This window comes from Myotis myotis, unplaced genomic scaffold (assembly GCF_014108235.1).
Source record: "Myotis myotis isolate mMyoMyo1 unplaced genomic scaffold, mMyoMyo1.p scaffold_m19_p_1, whole genome shotgun sequence".
Lineage (NCBI taxonomy): Eukaryota > Metazoa > Chordata > Mammalia > Chiroptera > Vespertilionidae > Myotis > Myotis myotis.
Genome location: NW_023416313.1, coordinates 121,361,393 through 121,378,773, shown reverse-complemented (window position 1 = coordinate 121,378,773; position 17,381 = coordinate 121,361,393). Strand labels below are relative to the sequence as shown.

At 44.8% G+C, this 17,381-nt stretch overlaps 1 protein-coding gene and 1 pseudogene across 31 annotated transcripts in view; both read right to left on the bottom strand.

Annotated features, from left to right (window-relative positions):
• The window catches only part of LOC118676575, a 66,065-nt pseudogene extending 50,953 nt beyond the window's left edge, over nucleotides 1-15,112 (bottom strand).
• Nucleotides 1-15,434, bottom strand: part of PARD3 (par-3 family cell polarity regulator) — an 814,705-nt gene extending 799,271 nt beyond the window's left edge. For 23 of the 31 annotated variants that reach the window (XM_036350442.1, XM_036350547.1, XM_036350474.1 and 20 more), the window contains exon 1: nucleotides 15,005-15,434. In XM_036350442.1, coding sequence (XP_036206335.1) covers nucleotides 15,005-15,124 — 120 coding nt within the window. In that variant the 5' untranslated portion in view covers nucleotides 15,125-15,434. The remainder of the gene's footprint in view (nucleotides 1-15,004) is intronic. The other 8 variants (XM_036350619.1, XM_036350641.1, XM_036350627.1 and 5 more) reach the window with 1 other exon arrangement.
• Between the last annotated feature and the right edge of the window lie 1,947 nt (nucleotides 15,435-17,381).

Genomic DNA, 17,381 nt, shown 5'->3' with positions numbered 1-17,381 from the left:
GAGTGAGTGAGGAGCAGAGAGAGAGAGAGAGAGAGAGAGAAAGAGAGAGGGAGAGAGAAACAGCGAAGTCAGAAAAACACATCAATTTGTTGCCTCTCACATGTGCCCTGACTGAACCGGCATGTGCCCTTGAACAGGAACTGAACCCACAAGCCTTCTATGCACGAGACAACACTCTAGCCACTGAGCTACACTGGACACTGCTGGAAAATTTTTGAAAACACCAATCATCACTTTCATTAGCAAAGCACAAAACACAGGAAGTTGTGAAAGAAAGAGCTAGATATAAATTTCAGTCTCCCATGCTGCTCTCTTTTTCATGTCCTGTCTTAAGCAAGTTTTGAATTTCAACTGCACTCATGTGAAACAATGTTTACAAACAAATACTAGAAGGGATCAAAGTCAAAATATGAGCACTTCACAACTAGATGAGCTTTATTATTTTAATCACTACTTAGCAACTTCCCTAAACACATATGGAGAGAGGGGGAAAGCATAATTTTAATTAATAAGATGTTTAAGATCTACAAAGAAAGGAAAACAACTTTAAATATTTTGGCATGGAAAATATGAATGAGAAGAGTTAGTCCTCTTGAACATGAAGCCAGTGCATTGTTGATAATTTGGCAAGTCTGACGTAAGAACACTACCATGCCCAGAACCTGAGCAAGCCTTCAAGACACCACTCCCTATTTAGTATGATAAATAGGTCAATTCTTGGGTGAAGTTTTCAGGTGACTAGCATTGGGTGCTTTTAGCTGACCCAAAAGTATTAAAAGTTGCATCAATGTGTCAACCATTACAACCACCTATCTAAGCAGATGATATTCTGTGTTCACTGAATGCTGCCTTAGCTGCCCAAAATCATCGTGAGATCCAGAGAAGGGTAAAGTGTTATGGACACATGAATTATAGAGGCCTATATAATAAAGGATTAAGGAGTTCACAAATGTTGACTTTCCCATTTATTTTATAGTTCAGATTATCTCTTTGAGCTCCAGGATATTCTCAGAACTACTAGTTAATAAATACTAAAGGACTTTAAAATATCTGTGCATTTTACAAATATCAATAGTATTTACAGTTCCTAGTTTCATTCTTTCCAAGTTTCAAAAGACGTTTTAATGTAAAATGTGTAACCAATGTCTTTTAAAATATTTAAATACAGCAAATAAATTTTACATAATTTCATTTGATCTAGCAGTATGGCAGATTTTGTAAAGTAACAAGGGGTAAGAATAAAAGCAAAAGGGCACATAACTACTAGTAAGACGGTTGGACAAATACAATTCTCTTCAATCTATAATAAAAGAATCATCTTTAACTACTGGGTAACCAGAACATGCTTTTTCCTGTATTTCCAGTTGATTTCTTAGTACTAACACTTGAACTTCTGTACGTAATACTTTTAGTGGGGAAAATGATCCTTTAACAAATCATCTTGAAAAATAATACTTGGCAGCATAAACAAAATAAAAATCAAGATGATGTTATGATTAGCCATTAAAATTGTACCTGATTATGCTTAAAACTTGAAGAGAAAGAAAAAGATCTAATATTGACTAAGAGCCTATTACATGACAGGGACATTCTCTACATTAAATCACTTATGTCAACAAAATAGAGCATAACAGATGGGAAAACTGAGGCTCACAGAACTTACAGAACTTGCCAAAGTTCAAAACTACTAAAGAAAAAAAAAAACTAGAAAAGCTCTGCTGTTACACTCATCTTTGCAGCATCTAAATCAATGGCAGTCGGATTTCTTAAAAATTCCTTTTAATTCCCTTAAATTGTAGAAGAATGGTTCTGTGATTTTTTAAAAATCGTTTTTATATTTTAAAAAAACTTTTTAATTTAAGCTAAATTTTTTTTATTTTTAAATAATTTTTTATCCTGTGATTTTTTTTTAAGGGAGAACAGTTTTAGCACACATTTAGTTTCACACATCTAGAGCCAGTTCTTAAGATATGAGAAGAAACAATTTAGAAGAGTTTATTCCAGTGAGCCTCAATCACTGGCAACCATTCCTAGCAAAAACAAAAGGGCAGTACTGCTAACATCACTTTTACTTCCTACAATGCTTTCTTTTTTTTACATCCTCTGTTTGAACCCTAACAATAGTCCCATGAAGAAGGAGGTAATTTTGCAGCAAGGATCCTAGGCTTACAGGATTATCCTTCTTTGCTCTCAGACACACAAATGATGGAAATCTGCTCTTCTGAACCCTGGTCCAGAACATTTCATCTTACAAGCCTGCCTCCTAGGAGAAAAAACATCCACCATCAAACTTTCCACCTTTAGCTAATTGTGTTTTTGCAAGCATCTGAATTTTAAAAAGTGGGTCATCAAATACCAATGAAATAACTGAGCCCATCATAGGAAATTCAGAGTTTTCTTGAAAAAATAAAATAAGTAATCCTGATAGTATGTGGATCATAATTTAAAATACAATCATATTGTATTCCTCAGACAGTACAAATGCTAAAAAGTATCATCTTCCTATTAGCTGCTTACACAGTTATCAATCTAAATGATACATTTCACTTTCAGAGAAATTCTTGATTTGTCTGAAAGCTTTTTCCCAGATTTTGAACCAAGCGTAAAGGTATCAAATCCTGCATTCGACTTGAATGAGTTTAGAGATTAGGTGCCCTGTGTGGTGGTACACCAGGAACTAATATCACCTCCCTCTTCCGTAGGTGCTGCAGGCTACAATGAGAAAAATCTCAGTGCAGACTATCAGGTTGCTGGGCAGGAACCTGACATATGACTTTGCACAAGGGCTTCAGAATTATAAATTATATACCTTAACTGCCTTTGCAGGAAAACAGTTTACTTTTTAATTCTGAATTTAATATTGATTTAGAAAATTAAAATAGAGACATGAAAAGTTTTCCCAGGTTTTTTTTAATACTATATTTTTATAGATCTCAGAGAGGAAGGGAAAGGGAGATAGAAACATCAATGATGAGAGAGAATCACTGATCAATGAGAAAAAATCATTGCTCAATGATGCTCTCAGCTGCCTCCTGCATGCCTCCTCCTGCACGCCCCCTACTGGAGATCGAGCCCACAACCCGGGGAATGTGCCCTAACTGGAATCAAACTGTGACCTCCTGGTTCATAGATCGACCCTCAACCACTGAGCCTCCCCAGCCAGGAATCCAGTTTTTATTCTTAAAAGAACAATAAAACCTCAATATAATGGACTAATTCAGGCAAGGGGATGTCCATTAAAGCTGAAAGTCTGTTATATAATACAGTGGGTTTTCCAAATGCATACGTTAAAAAATTGACAAATTAGTTAGCTTACCTGTTTTTATTTATATACACACTAGTGGCCCAGTGCACGAAATTCGTGCACATTAAAGGGGAATTAATTAGAGGAAATATTTTAATATTGCTATTTGCCCTTTCTCTATAATAGAAATGTCAGAGATGAAAGAAAATTAGTAAAATGTATATGAAAATCTTCCTCCTGTCAGAGTTTGGGGCGCGCCGTGGGACCAAGAGTCAAGTCCCCACCCACCTGCACGCACCACAAAATCACATGAGTCCCAGACCCGGCCGGCCCCACCCATCAAGCCCGCCGGGTGGGGGGCACAGCCTCAGATACCCTGTCAAGCCCCATCGGGTCGGGGGGTGCAGCCTCAGGTCCCCCATCAAGCCCCACCAGGCAGATGGTGCAGCCTCATGTCCCCAGGCGCACTCTGGGCAGGGGGCGCAGCCTCAGATCCCCTGGCCCAGCACCGGGGCAAGGGGTGTGGCCCCATCAAGCCCTGCCGGGCAGGGGGCACAGCCTGAGGTTCCCCGGCCCAGCGCTGGGGCAGGAGGCGCAGCCAGAGGTCCCCCAGCCTGGGCCGGGGCAGCAGGCATGCTTTGAGGTCCCCCGTCAAGTCCCGCCGGGCGGGGGGGCGCAGCCTCAGGACCTCTGCCCCAGCCCAGTGCCATGCAGCCTCAGGTCCCTGATGATCACGCGTTATGGCTTGTTACAGGAACCCCGCCTCCACTGTGGATGCAGCCATCTTGTGTTACAGGAACCCCGTCTCTACTGTGGGAGCAGCCATTTTGTGACTGCATGATGGCATGAGGGTTACTTTGCATATTACCTCTTTATTATATAGGATTTGTGTAACGAAAATTAAGTATGTATGAAAAGTTTGTCACAGAAGTTTTCTATTTATATTCCTGTAATTTTAAATTTATACTGAATAGGTCTAGCAAACAAGTGTGTTCACCAGTCACCACAAGTAAACAAATGCACACCGCTGGGGCGTGGCTTAGCGCACCTCAGAATCTCAGCCAGGACACCTTAAAACTGCTGCAGAAAGTCACACCACTGACAACAGAACTGTGAGATTCGGTGTGATCATGTGCTAATCATTTGCCCAACATTGTTTACCAATGACTCTTGGAGGCTCAGCAGTCAAGAGCTTACCAAACAGCAATAAGAGGGAGTGGGCAAGTGAAAGAAAGTAGGTTAATGCATTGTATGGAAAACTCCTAAAAACAACCAGTTTTCATTTGAGGTTTCTGAACATCTCTGACATAGAAACAATGTTTTATGAGACTCTCAGAACTATAAAATACCTAAAAGTGAAGTTTATTCACAGTGGCTATGTAGCCTATTTTTAAAAAACATCTTTATTGATATTACATACCATAAAATTCACCCACTTAAAGTATACAATTCAATGATTTTAATAGTATATTCACAAAATCATACCACAAAACCATATTCACTATCTAAATTTAGATTTCCCTAAAATCAAGCCCCATAGCCATCAGTAGTCATTCTTCATCACCCCCAAACTCCAGTCCTAGGGGAACCACTACTCTGATTTCTGTATTTATAGATTTGCCTATACTGATCATCTATACTAATAAAAGGGTAATATGCTAAGTAGTTGGGGGTCGTCAGGCCGGCGGGGGGGGGGGGGGGAGGGCAGTTGGGGGCCATCAGGCTGGCGCTGGGTGAGGGCAGTTGGGGGCGAGCATGCCAGCAGGCAGAGTGGTTAGGGGCGATCGGGCAGGCAGGCAGGTGAGCGGTTAGGAGCCAGTGGTCCCAGATTGCAAGAGGGATCAGGCCTAAACCAGCAGTCGGACATCCCCTGAAGGGTCCCAGATTGGAGAGGGTGCAGGCCAGGCTGAGGGACACACACACCCCATGCACGAATTTCGTGCACCGGGCCACTAGTTTCATATATATGAAATCATACAATATGTATGCTTTTGTGACTGGCTTCCTTCATAAAGCATGTTCATCCACATGGTAGCATGTATCAGTGCTTCATTCTTTTTTTTTGTGACTATTATTCTAATGTATGGATATACCATATTTTGTTAGGTTGATAAATATGAGTTGTTTACATTTTTGACTACCTATAATAATAAAAGCATAATATGCTAATTAGACCAGACAGCCGAACAACCTTCCAGACGTCCTTCCAGATGAAGCTGGGGCTGCAAGGGCTGAGCCCCTTGCATGAATTTCATGCATCAGGCCTCTAGTTATGAATAATGCTGCTATGAACATTCATGTACATTTTTTGTGTGAACACAGGTGTTTTCATTTCCCATATCTATCTATACTAATAAAAGGGTAATATGCTAATTAGAGCGGGAGACCTTCCAGACATCCTTCCGGACAAAGTCATGGTGGCAGGGCTGAGGCAGAGGCGGTTAGCAGCGATCAGGACAGAAGGGGATGGCAGTTGAGGGTGATCAGACCAGTGGGGGTGGCAGTTGGGGGTGAGAAGGCCAGGGGGGGGGCAATTGGGGGTGAGCAGGCCAGCAGTGGGGGGCAGTTGGGGGCAATCAGGCCATCAGGGGGGCAGTTGGGGTCAAGAAGGCCAGCAGGAGGGGTAGTAGGGGCAAGCAGGCCGGCAAGGGGAGTAGTTGGGGCGAGCAGGATGGTGGGGGGGGAAGTGGGGGCAATCAGGCCAGTGGGGGAGGAAGTTGAGGGCAAGCAGGCCAAAGGGGGGAGCAATCGGGCTGGCAATGGGGGAGAGTTGGGGGCTATTAGGCCAGCAGGCAGGTGAGCAGTTAGGAGCCAACAGTCCTGGATTGCGAGAGGGATGTCCGATCCCTGTGGGATCAGGCCTAAACCGACAGTCGGACATCCCCCAAGGGGTCCCAGATTGGAGAAGGTGCAGGCTGGGCTGAGGGACACCCCCACCAGTCCATGAATTTCATGCACTGGGCCACTAGTGTGTGTGTATAAAAAGCTAAGCGACCATCCAACCATCTGGTAGGTATGACTCGCACTGACCACCAGGGGGCAGACACTCAACACAGGAGCTGCTGAGCTGCGGTGACTTAGCAGCAGTGGTTCTTGGGTGATGGACACTGGAACCAAAGAGGAGGGAGCCCAATTCCAGTGTGCGTCACCCAAGAACTGCCCTCTTGCAATCCAGGACCCCTTGGGGGATATCAGAGAGCTGGTTTCGGCCTGATCCCTGCAGGCCAGGCCAAGGGACCCCACCTGCCAGAGGGACCCTAATCACTCCACAGGTTGGCTCCAGGGAGTGTCCAGCCCGTCTCGCCCCACCGGCCACCTTCTAATTAATTTCCTTTCAATGTGCATGAATCTGTGCACCGGGTCACTAGTATAATGTATATGAGAAAAAATAAATAATTGACATTTCACACCATTTAAATATGAAGCTTGAAATTTTATTTCTAAGTTCCAATATCAATTAATGGAGAAAAAAATAAGCAAAAGTTTTTATTTAATGGCATAAACCACATACTTACCCCATACACAAGAATAAACTCAAAATTTAAATGGAAGTCATGAAACCATAAAATCCTTGAAGAAAACACAGGCAGCAAAATATCAGCCATCTCATATAGCAAAATTTTCACTGATAAAATGCCTGGCGCAATAGAAACAAAGGAAAAAATAAACAAATGGGACTCTATCAAACGAAAAAGCTTCTGCACAGCAAAAGACAACAGTATCAAAATGAAATGGGAAGCCACTGTATGGGAGAACATATTTACCAATGATACATCTGATAAGGGGTAATATCCACAATATATAAAATACTCACACAAATCAATGAAAATAACCCAATCAAAAAATGGGCAGAAGACCTAAATAGACACTTTTCCAAAGCAGACATACAATTGGCCAAGAGACATATGGAAAAATACTTAACGTCACTAATCATCAGAGAGATGCAAATTAAAACGACAATGAGGTACCACCTAAACCTGTCAGAATGGCTGCCATTAACAAACAAGTACTGGCCAGGATGCGGAGGAAAAGGATTCCTTTTAGTGCACTGCTGGTGGGAACGCAGACTAGTACAGCCACTATGGAAATCAGCATGGAGTCTCCTCAAAAAATTAAAAATGGAACTGCTATTTGACCCAGCAATCCCACTTCGAGTAATATATCCTAAGTAGCCAGAAACACCAATCAGAAAGAATACATGCACCCCTATGCTTATACCAGCACTATGTACAATAGCTAAAATCTGGAAATAGCCCAAGTGCCCATCAGTAGATGAGTGGATAAAAAAGCTATGGTACATTTATACCATGGAATACTATGCAGCTATGAAAGAGAAGGATCTCTTACCCTTTGAGAGAGCATGGAGGGACCTGGAGAGTATTATGCTAAGCAAAATAAGCCAGTCAGAGAAAAACAAGTACCACATGATCTGACTCATGTGGAATCTAATAAACAAATTAAATTGATAAACAAAATAGATCCAGAGACATAGAAGCATGGAACAGACTGTTGAATCTCAGAGGGAAGGCGGGGAGGGTGGATGGGAAGAGATTAACCAAAGAACTTGTATGCATATATATGCATAACCCATGGACACAAACAATAGTGTGGTGAAGGCCTGGGGTGGAGATTGGGGGGTGGGGCGGGCTAGATGGGGTTAATGCGGGGGGGGGGGGGGGGGGGGGGAGGGCACATATATAATACTTTCAACAACAAAGACTTAAAAATAAAATATAATAAAAAGGTGGCAGGCCAGACACAAGAAAACACAGAGTATGAAGAAAAGTCATTTTTATATAATTCCTCCAAATGCAAAAAAATTTAAATAGGGTAAAATAATGCATAAAAAGATACCAAAAGTGACTAAAACTGTATAAATTTACTGACCCCCTGGCGTAACTGTCTTGACATTAGTCCACCCAGGACTGTTGCATGGGTGGCCACGCAGGAGGAAAGCACACCATGTGGGCCTAACCTACCACCTCCCTCTCCTACCTTGAAAATGAACCTGTGGAAAGCACCTTCCTGAACCAATCTTACATATTTCTATCCTTGAAAAACTGCAATCATCTACTGAGTGTTCACCATCACCAACCTGCATCCAACTCCACAGAAGGTAAAAGCTCCCAGGACAGATGGAGGATCTGTCCATGGGTTAGTGGTGTAAGTGTTACCTCCATGACCAATTCATGCATGTTCACCCTGAACCAAGAAGCACTTCACATCAGCCAGACTCTCCCTGCAAATCTCAGATCCTAAACTTTTCTATTTACTCCTGGCACTTTCCCAAAGATCCCAACTGACAGAATCAGAGGCGCCAGACAGAGCAAAGGTGTGCTTCAAGCCAGATTCCCACATTGCACTGGCCACCTGCCTTGAACCTGGTCCAATGCAAACCCCAGGGCTATCCTCTGCTTGGTCTGAAAACAGACTGAGCTCCTTCAAAATAGCTGACACAAAAGAATAACTCCAGGAACTTCAAATCACACTAAAGCTTCGTTTCAATTACAAGCTCTTTGTGGCAATATGCCAAATACAACAAATATTAATGTCCTTAAAATTAGCAAGTGCTGGTTATAATCTCCTAAGTAAAAGTGTATATTTTTTGTGGAAAAATATGTATGATGTATTTATTCTCAACTTTGTATTTACTCAACCTCTAAGACAACTATGTGGCAGAGGCCTTCACACGTTTCACCTGGAGGAAGGAGCACAATTCTTCTGTTCCGTAGACAAACACACTACAGTACCACACAGTAAAGCACGTTCATCCAGGTCAGTGCAGGTGCTGAGAGGAGGTCCCAGGAGGAGCTTGAAGAGGGGAGAAGTTCAGCCAACCTTAGGAGCAGAGATGGCTGGTCTGAGCTGTGGCTCAACAGATAAGCAGTCATGGGAGGAGCAAGCAAGCATTCCAGGCAGAAGAAACAGAAAATGCCAGAGCAAAGGTAGAAAAATGCAAACAAGTCCAAGGGTGTGGGGTTGGGTAGTCTGGAGAGGGAGAAGTTGCAGTTAGGAGGGATTCCTGTGAGGACAGGCTGTGCTGAGACAGCAGGGCTTGCCTCTGGGGAAAGGGGGCAGGCACAGAGGTACTTAAGCAGAAGAGTATAATAAGATTTGCATTTTAGAAAGACCAGCCTTTCAAACATATTTACTTTTTCTTTTTTGGAGGGAAGGAAGACAAAAAAAATGTTAATAAAATATAATCTATTTTATTTCACTATTGTTATGCTTGCCTCTATTGTCATTCAAACTCTGAAATAATATAAGTATTTTCCTAAAAGTCTCAATAGGCTTTTAAGGGTATAACAATATGCAGTTGTTCACAGAAAAATCTCAAACTAGACACAAGATTTTTCATAAAACCATGACTTACATGATTTAGTAGTCAACAGTCCTCTCTCGGCAAAAAAAAAAAAAAAAAAAAGGAAAGAAAAGAAGAAATGAAAAGAAAAGAAAAGAAAAGAAAAGAAAAGAAAAGAAAAGAAAAGAAAAGAAAAGAAGAAGAAAGAAGGAAGGAAGGAAAGGAAGGAAAGGAAGGAAAGGAAGGAAAGGAAGGAAGGAAGGAAGGAAGGAAGGAAGGAAGGAAGGAAGGAAGGAAGGAAGGAAGGAAGGAAGGAAGGAAGAAAGAAAGAAAGAAAGAAAGAAAGATTTTCGAAAGTTATGTCCCTGCCCCACTGGAGTGGCTCAGTGGTTGAGCATAGACCTATGAACCAGGAAGTCACCTTTCAATACCCAATCAGGGCACATGAGGTTTCAGCTGGATCCCCATTGGGGGCATGCAGGAGGCAGTCAATCAATGATTATCCTCATCACTGATGTTTCTATTTCTCCCTCTCCCCTCCTCTCTGAAATCAATAAAAATAAAGAAAACATTTTTTAAAATAAGTTACTGTCCATTAACTCAAGTTGGTTGTTGTTTTTTAAATAGCTCTAACGTTTCCATGCTTGAGGGACAGATGCAGTGTCGGGAAAAAAAACACCAGATAATCAAGCTATGATACAGCCAATATCTGTGGCTTTTATACTCCTTGCCTCATACTAGTACACACACTGCACACTCAATTTGCGCTTCTGATTGTGATGCTGCTGGGACAAACAGTAACATTTGTTACCTATTCTTTAAAATACACACTACCTTCTTAAGCAATGAGGAAAAACCCAAACAGGAATAGCATACTTGGGAAAGTTTCCCATCGAGTAAAACTGTTTGGTGAGTAAAAACATATTCATGATTCAGATCCAGGACTGAGTTTCACATTCACCATCCTGTTTGGTACTCACCTTGACCCTGCAAGGGAGTGTCCCATTTTAGACATGAGGAAAGTGAAGCTCTGTGGGGTTGGTTTACCCAAGATTAAATAGTGAAAAAAACCTAGGTCTCCACACCCAATCCAGAGAGCAGCGAGTTAAGAGGTTCCCACAACTCCCACCCAACCTCCCTCCCTTTCAGCACCTCCTTCCCCTTTATGTTGTTACTCAGCAGTCAGCAGCAGAGCTGAATCCCACACACAGTCCTCTGCGCAGAGGACCACTTGTCCACACTGCTGCCCTACCCAAATACCCCAGTTCTTCCTGAACCACCAGACTGTATAAAATGCTGTCTTGCCCTGGCATTCAGTCCTCCTCAGCTTGATCCTGACCCACCACCTGACACAGATGCTCCACAGGAACCACAAGAGCCCTGAAAGCCTGGCACACCTTTGTTCAAACTGCTTCACATCCTATAAAGCCCTCCCTCCTACTTCTCAGAATCAAAGCGGACACTTTCCACATACACATGCCTGGACTCCACTACAGGCCTACAAAACCAAAATGCCCTGGCCATGCATGGGCTTTATGAGGTCCCAGTTAGGGAGCATGCCTTAAACCAAGGCAAAACTTCCCACGCACTATACCCAATGCAAACCCAGTGCCATTATGACCACTCCCATCTCTGAATCCAAAACAATTACCATCTGTACCACCCTGCTGCCAATTAATGCTAAAGCCTACTGTTATTTATAGTTTTCTATAATTGTCCTGACTCCTACATTGTATGTTTCTTGAGTGCAAGAATTGAGTCTATTTCTTCATAGAGCATGACATTTTGTACACAGCAGCCTTTTTTAAAACAAGCATAGCGATTTTCTTATTTCTAACTTTGGAAGCACAGCAGGAAAAATGGGAAGCCTCACTCAGTGCCACCCTTGATTCACTAAGAATTAAGGAGTCCTCAACAACGCCCTAGCATACTACACTAAAAGCCACTGCAGCTAGGACTCCACTCCGTGTGTTCATTGGAAACCAAGGATGAGTCAGACCACAGGCAAGAGTAGGACAGACATATACACAGGCAAGTCAGTCCTCCAATTCTAAGCACTTGAGAAAAATCCATGGATGGGGATGAACAGCCAAAATATTTTCACCAGTTAGTGATCATAAGCAAAAAAATTTTTTTTCACTAAACAAAAAATGTTATGACTAAGTGTAAGATTTTAAATATCTGCTTATTGAGGATATTTTTGGTATTACGTCACACCACTCCACTGTCAGAAAAACTGATTTAACCTGAAGAGAAAACAGCTCAAATATAATGCCAAAAACTTAGCCCCCCACCCCCACCCCAAACACACACACCACAAAATGCTTACTGCAAAGAAAACCTCAGTAACTTGGGATCTTTCTTTCTCTTATCCTTCTTTTCCCTCCTTTGGTTTATTTGGTGTTTATACAAAGCCATAAACATGATCTTCCCACTTTTTTCTCCACCAGATGGGAGTTTGTCATGCATGTCACCTAGCAACCTAAACACCACTCTACAGCTTCCCAGATTTCCAACTCTTCATACAAAATGTATCTTGTTCTATCTATATATATAAAAGCCCAGCAACCAGAACAGCAGAACAACCAGAACGACCAGTGGCTATGATGCGCACTGCGGCAACCAACCAACCTAATTCAGGACCCGATCTGCCCCACCCTGGCCAGCCTGGCCCCCAAGCGCCCCCCAACATCTCACTGGGGCGGGCTGACTGGACCCCACCCGTGCACGAATTCATGCACCAGGCCTCTAGTTAAACAATAAGGGTAAGAAAGAGATAAAAAAAATAAAAGTTGAAACAGGTATTAATATGTATTGCTTCATACTTATTTTAAATGGGGTGGGAGAAACAAAAAAGTTTCATTGTAACCATTACCTGATAATTTCAGAGAAAAAGATACAAATAGACCTAGAAGATCCTCAGGTTCTTGAAACATTTGAGAGTCAAAGAGTCTTATAATCCAATGGCTGAACTTTATATACTACAAAGCCCAACAGAAAATTCACCTTCTGAACTATGAGTTGCACTTAAAGAGCATTTAAATAATTTTGCAAACCTCTAAATCATCTCTGACTCCTCCCTCTCATTTTATCCAACTCCAATACTACCATCACCCTGAGAATTACCCTTACTTCCTTCCCAATCTGGCAATCTACTTTCCTTCAAAACTCAGCTCATACGCCACTTCTCTTTGGGGTGCATTCCCAGACTCCCTTAAGATAATTGCACTTACTTTTCCACACTCCTAAGTTACTGTGAAATAACCACCATTAATATTTTTTTAAAGGTCCACCAGGGCCTCCCAATTCCAGCTACCCAACATCCGGAGGCCTCCTTTTCTCCCCACTGTACCACACACCAGTCCACACCACGGAGGACCACGGAGACTCTGGTCCTACCAGCCGTGGGCAAACTACGGCCCGCGGGCCGGATCTGGCCCGTTTGAAATGAATAAAACTAAAAAAAAAAAAAAAAAAAGACCGTACCCTTTTATGTAATGATGTTTACTTTGAATTTATATTAGTTCACACAAACACTCCATCCATGCTTTTGTTCCGGCCCCCCGGTCCAGTTTAAGAACCCATTGTGGCCCTCGAGTCAAAAAGTTTGCCCACCCCTGTCCTAGACTCTTACAAAACAATTTCCACAAAGCAGCCAGTGGGTCCCCTAAACATCCAGCACCCAGAACAATGCCTTGAACATACAGCAGATGCTTAAAAATTTCTGTGGAATGAACAAATGACTCAAACAACTACATCTGTATCTCCCAGACTATTCAACCAATGTACATTGTGTACATAATGAAATATGACTCATTTTAAGCATGTCAATTGTTAATCATATAAATAATTTAAGCATGTAAATTACAAGTATGTAAGCAAGAAAATGTGGATCACCTTTCCCTACTCAGGAAACTAGGCACACCACGAAGTATATATTACTGTATTTCTCTTTCCTTTCAGGATTCCTTTTGTTGGATGATTGCTGCTTTAGAAAAGTTAGATCATAAACTGTCACTCACAAACAATCCTTTAAAATACTAAATGTAGGTGTAGAGGGTACATTACACCACCACCACTCCCCCTCCATTGGCACTGCAAGATAAACAGATGCCTATTTTCTGCTAAATTTATTTGACTTTCAGTAAACAGTTCAATTAACTGTAAGGAACATTTTAGAACTGTTAAAGTCAACATCTTCATCACTGTGTCAGGTTCTAAACGTCTCCAACATTATCTTTAAAAGGCCAAACTTATGCTATTTTCCCAATATACTAGTATACTAAAAAAATAATAATAATAATGTAAAAAGGTGTGGGGTTTTTTTTTTTTTTTTTCTTAATTTCAGAGAAAACTAGGGGATGCCACCTGGAGCATCCCATACACACTCAGGCTGATGAAGCTATTGTCCCCCTCACCTGCTGCCCCAAATCTCAAAGGAGCCATCACTATTGGGAACAAATGAGAAATTTTAAATGTAAATATGCTTTCCACCAAACGTTACTCTACTGCAAAGGAAATATCCTCAACTGCTTGAGAGAAAACTTTGATGGCTGGCCTGTTGTCAGACACAGCAGATAAAACAATTTAACAAAATGCCTTTTCACTTCTGACACATTGTAGAGGAATGCAGTTAAGTGGAGACAATGTTATCATTCCACCAAGAAAAAGGGAAATCTACTCAACTCCGAAATCAGACACAGGCCCCGCGGCCTCGACACCATATGAAGCTGGTTCCACTCTGTCCACGCTGAGGCCTTGGAGGAAAACTTTTAATTCAGAGACTGATTTCAGGCTTGTGCTTTACCGCATCTCCCAGCTCCAGAGCTCAGCCGCGCTCATGAGCTGGCGGAGACCGCGTCCCTCTCCCGGCCGCCTTCCGACCGCGGGCCCGCGAACCCACCAGCTGCCCGCAACGCCGGGCGCCCGCGCGGGCGCGAGGTTCGCTCGTCGCCGAGGTCCTTCCCCGACGGACACCGGGAGTGGAAGCAGCAGACACACAGCCACTCTCCGGCGTGAATGGAATAATGAAACTCTCCTCCCAACAAAAAAGTTGCCTCCCCCAGCTTTCGCCCGGGGCCTGGGAGTGGGAAGAGGCCTGGGGCTGGATTTCAACCGCAGCAGGCGGTTGGGGAGAGGCCCCGGAGAGGCTCCGCTCCTCCGGCCGCTCGAGGGACGCCGGTTACCACGCCGACCTCGCGGCCGGACCTCTGGGGAGAGACGTCCGGCGTGCGGCCCGGGGGCGCGGGGTCCCGCGCGGTCACCGGGGCTGCGCTCGCGACCCGGCCACGCGGAGAACTTTGCGGCCAGCAGCCCGGGGCTGGGGACGCCGCGAGGCCCGCGCGGCCGCCGCACTTTCCCTTTCCCCGCCTCCCTCGCCTCCCTCCTCCTTTTTCCAGGAAGCGCCATATTGATCCCGGCGCCTGCTCCACCCGCCTCCCCACGCCCCAGCCCCTCACCTTGGCGATGGCCTTGCGGTAGCGGGTCACTGCTTGCTGGATGAGGCTGAAAACTTTCATGTGGCCGTCTCCGCACGGCACGACGACACGGGTCCTTCCGAAACACACGGTCACTTTCATGCCGCCGCCGCCGGGGCCGGCCCGCGCCCCTCGCTGACGGCGGCCGAGCAGCCCTGGCCGGGGGCGGGAGGCTGGCGCGGCAGGGCCGCGGACGGGCGCGTGGCTGGGGGGGCCCGGGCAGGCGACGCCAAGGAGTCACTCGGCTCACATGCCCGGCCTGGCTCCCTCACCTCCGGGGCTCGCCTCGCCTCTCCCCGCGCCGCCCGCGGCTCCGGCCACCTGTTCGGCGTCTCGCGCGCTCCGCGGCGGCGGCCCGGGCTTGGCGGCGCTCAGCTAGGGCTCGCGCTCCGGCGGCGGGGGAGGGGACGGCGGCGAGGGGAGGGAGGGAGGGACTGAGAGAGGGGAGGGAGGAGTCGGGACACACAACACCGCGCACGTGCGGCGGGAGGCGGTGGCTCCCGGCGAGAGGCGGAGCGCGCCCCGGGGACCCCCGCCGCCAGAGCCGGGCTCCGCGTCCTCCAGCCCCTCGCCAGCCTGGCGCGCGGCGGGCTGCGCTCGCCCCACTCCCAACCCTCCTCGGAGATCCCCGCTCCACGCCCCCGAGTCTCTCCGGAGCAGCGCCCCCTCTTTCTTTGTCGCTTTTAATCCCTTTCCTTGAACTGGAGGGGTACGGGTGATTTCGCCCCCAGAGAGAGAGGTTTACTCCAGGTGCCTGGACCTCTGGAGAGGAGCGGTCGCCGCCTCCCGGGGAAGGTAGGGACGGGGCTGGGCTGGGGTAACCCACAGCCTGGCAGGGTTTGGCACTGGCTCTCTCGCTGGGCTGCAAGGCCTAGCAGACCTCATTATTCTTTTTTTTTTAATATATTTTTTATTGATTAAGATATTACATATGTGTCCTTGTCCCCACGTTACCCTCTACCCCCCCCTCATGCCCTCACCCCCCCACCCCCCACCCCCCACCCCGTTGTCCGTGTCCATTGGTTAGGCCTATATGCTTGCATATAAGTCCTTTGGTTGATCTTTCCCCCTTACCCCCACCCTCCCCTACCTTCCCTCCAAGTCCCGACAGTCCAATCAATGCCTCTCCGTCTCTGGATCAGTCCTTGTTCATCAGTTTATGTTGTTCATTATATTCCACAAATGAGTGAGATCCTGTGGTATTTATCCGCTCTCCAGTTCCATCCATGCTGTGGCAAATGGTAAGAGTTCCTTTTTCTTCTTCCTCTTCTTAAAGAATACCTTTCAGCATTTCATATAATGCTGGTTTGGTGGTGATGAACTCCTTTAGCTTTTTCTTATCCGTGAAGCTCTTTATCTGACCTTCTATTCTGAATGATAGCTTTGCTGGATAAAGTAATCTTGGTTGCAGGTTCTTGCTATTCATCACTTTGAATATTTCTTGCCACTCTCTTCTGGCCTGCATGGTTTCTGTTGAGAAATCAGCTGACAGTCGTATGGGTACTCCCTTGTAGGTAACTGACTGTCTTTCTCTTGCTGCTTTTAAGATTCTCTCTTTGTCTTTTGCTCTTGGCATTTTAATTATGATGTGTCTTGGTGTGGTCCTCTTTGGATTCCTTTTGTTTGGGGTTCTCTGCGCTTCCTGGACTTGTAAGTCCATTTCTTTCATCAGGTAGGGGAAGTTTTCTGTCATTATTTCTTCAAAAAGGTTTTCAATATCTTGCCCTCTCTTTCCTTCTGTACCCCTATAATTCTGATGTTGGTACGCTTGAAGTTGTCCCAGAGGTTCCTTACACTATCTTCATATTTTTGGAATCTCTTTTCTTTTTTCTTTTTCGGTTGGGTATTTTTTGTTTCTTTGTATTTCAAATCTTTGACTTGATTCTTGGGATCCTCTTGTCTGCTGTTGGATCTCTGTAAATTATTCTTTATTTCAGTCAGTGTATGCTTAATTTCTAGTTGGTCCTTTTTCATGTCCTCCATGGTCTCACTATACTTATTGAGGGATTCATTAAATTTATCGTCAGTTTCCATGAAATTCTTGAAAAACCTTATAAACGTGGCCTTGAACTCTATATCCAGTCGTTTGCTTTCCTCCATTTCTGCCATTTGTGACCTGTTTCTTTGTCTCCGCATTTTGGCTGCTTCCCTGTGTTGATAGAGTGGCCCTGCGCTCCAGGTGTCCTGTAGGGCCCAGTGGCTCAGCCTCCCCAGTTACCTGAGGTGGACACTCTTGGTGCCTTGGTTGTTGTAGGATCACTGGGAGGAATTGACCTCCAGGCCAATTGGCTGTGAGAATCAGCTGTGTCTGAAGTGGGAGAACTTCTGTGCTGAAGACACCCTTCTGGGGCAAGACTTG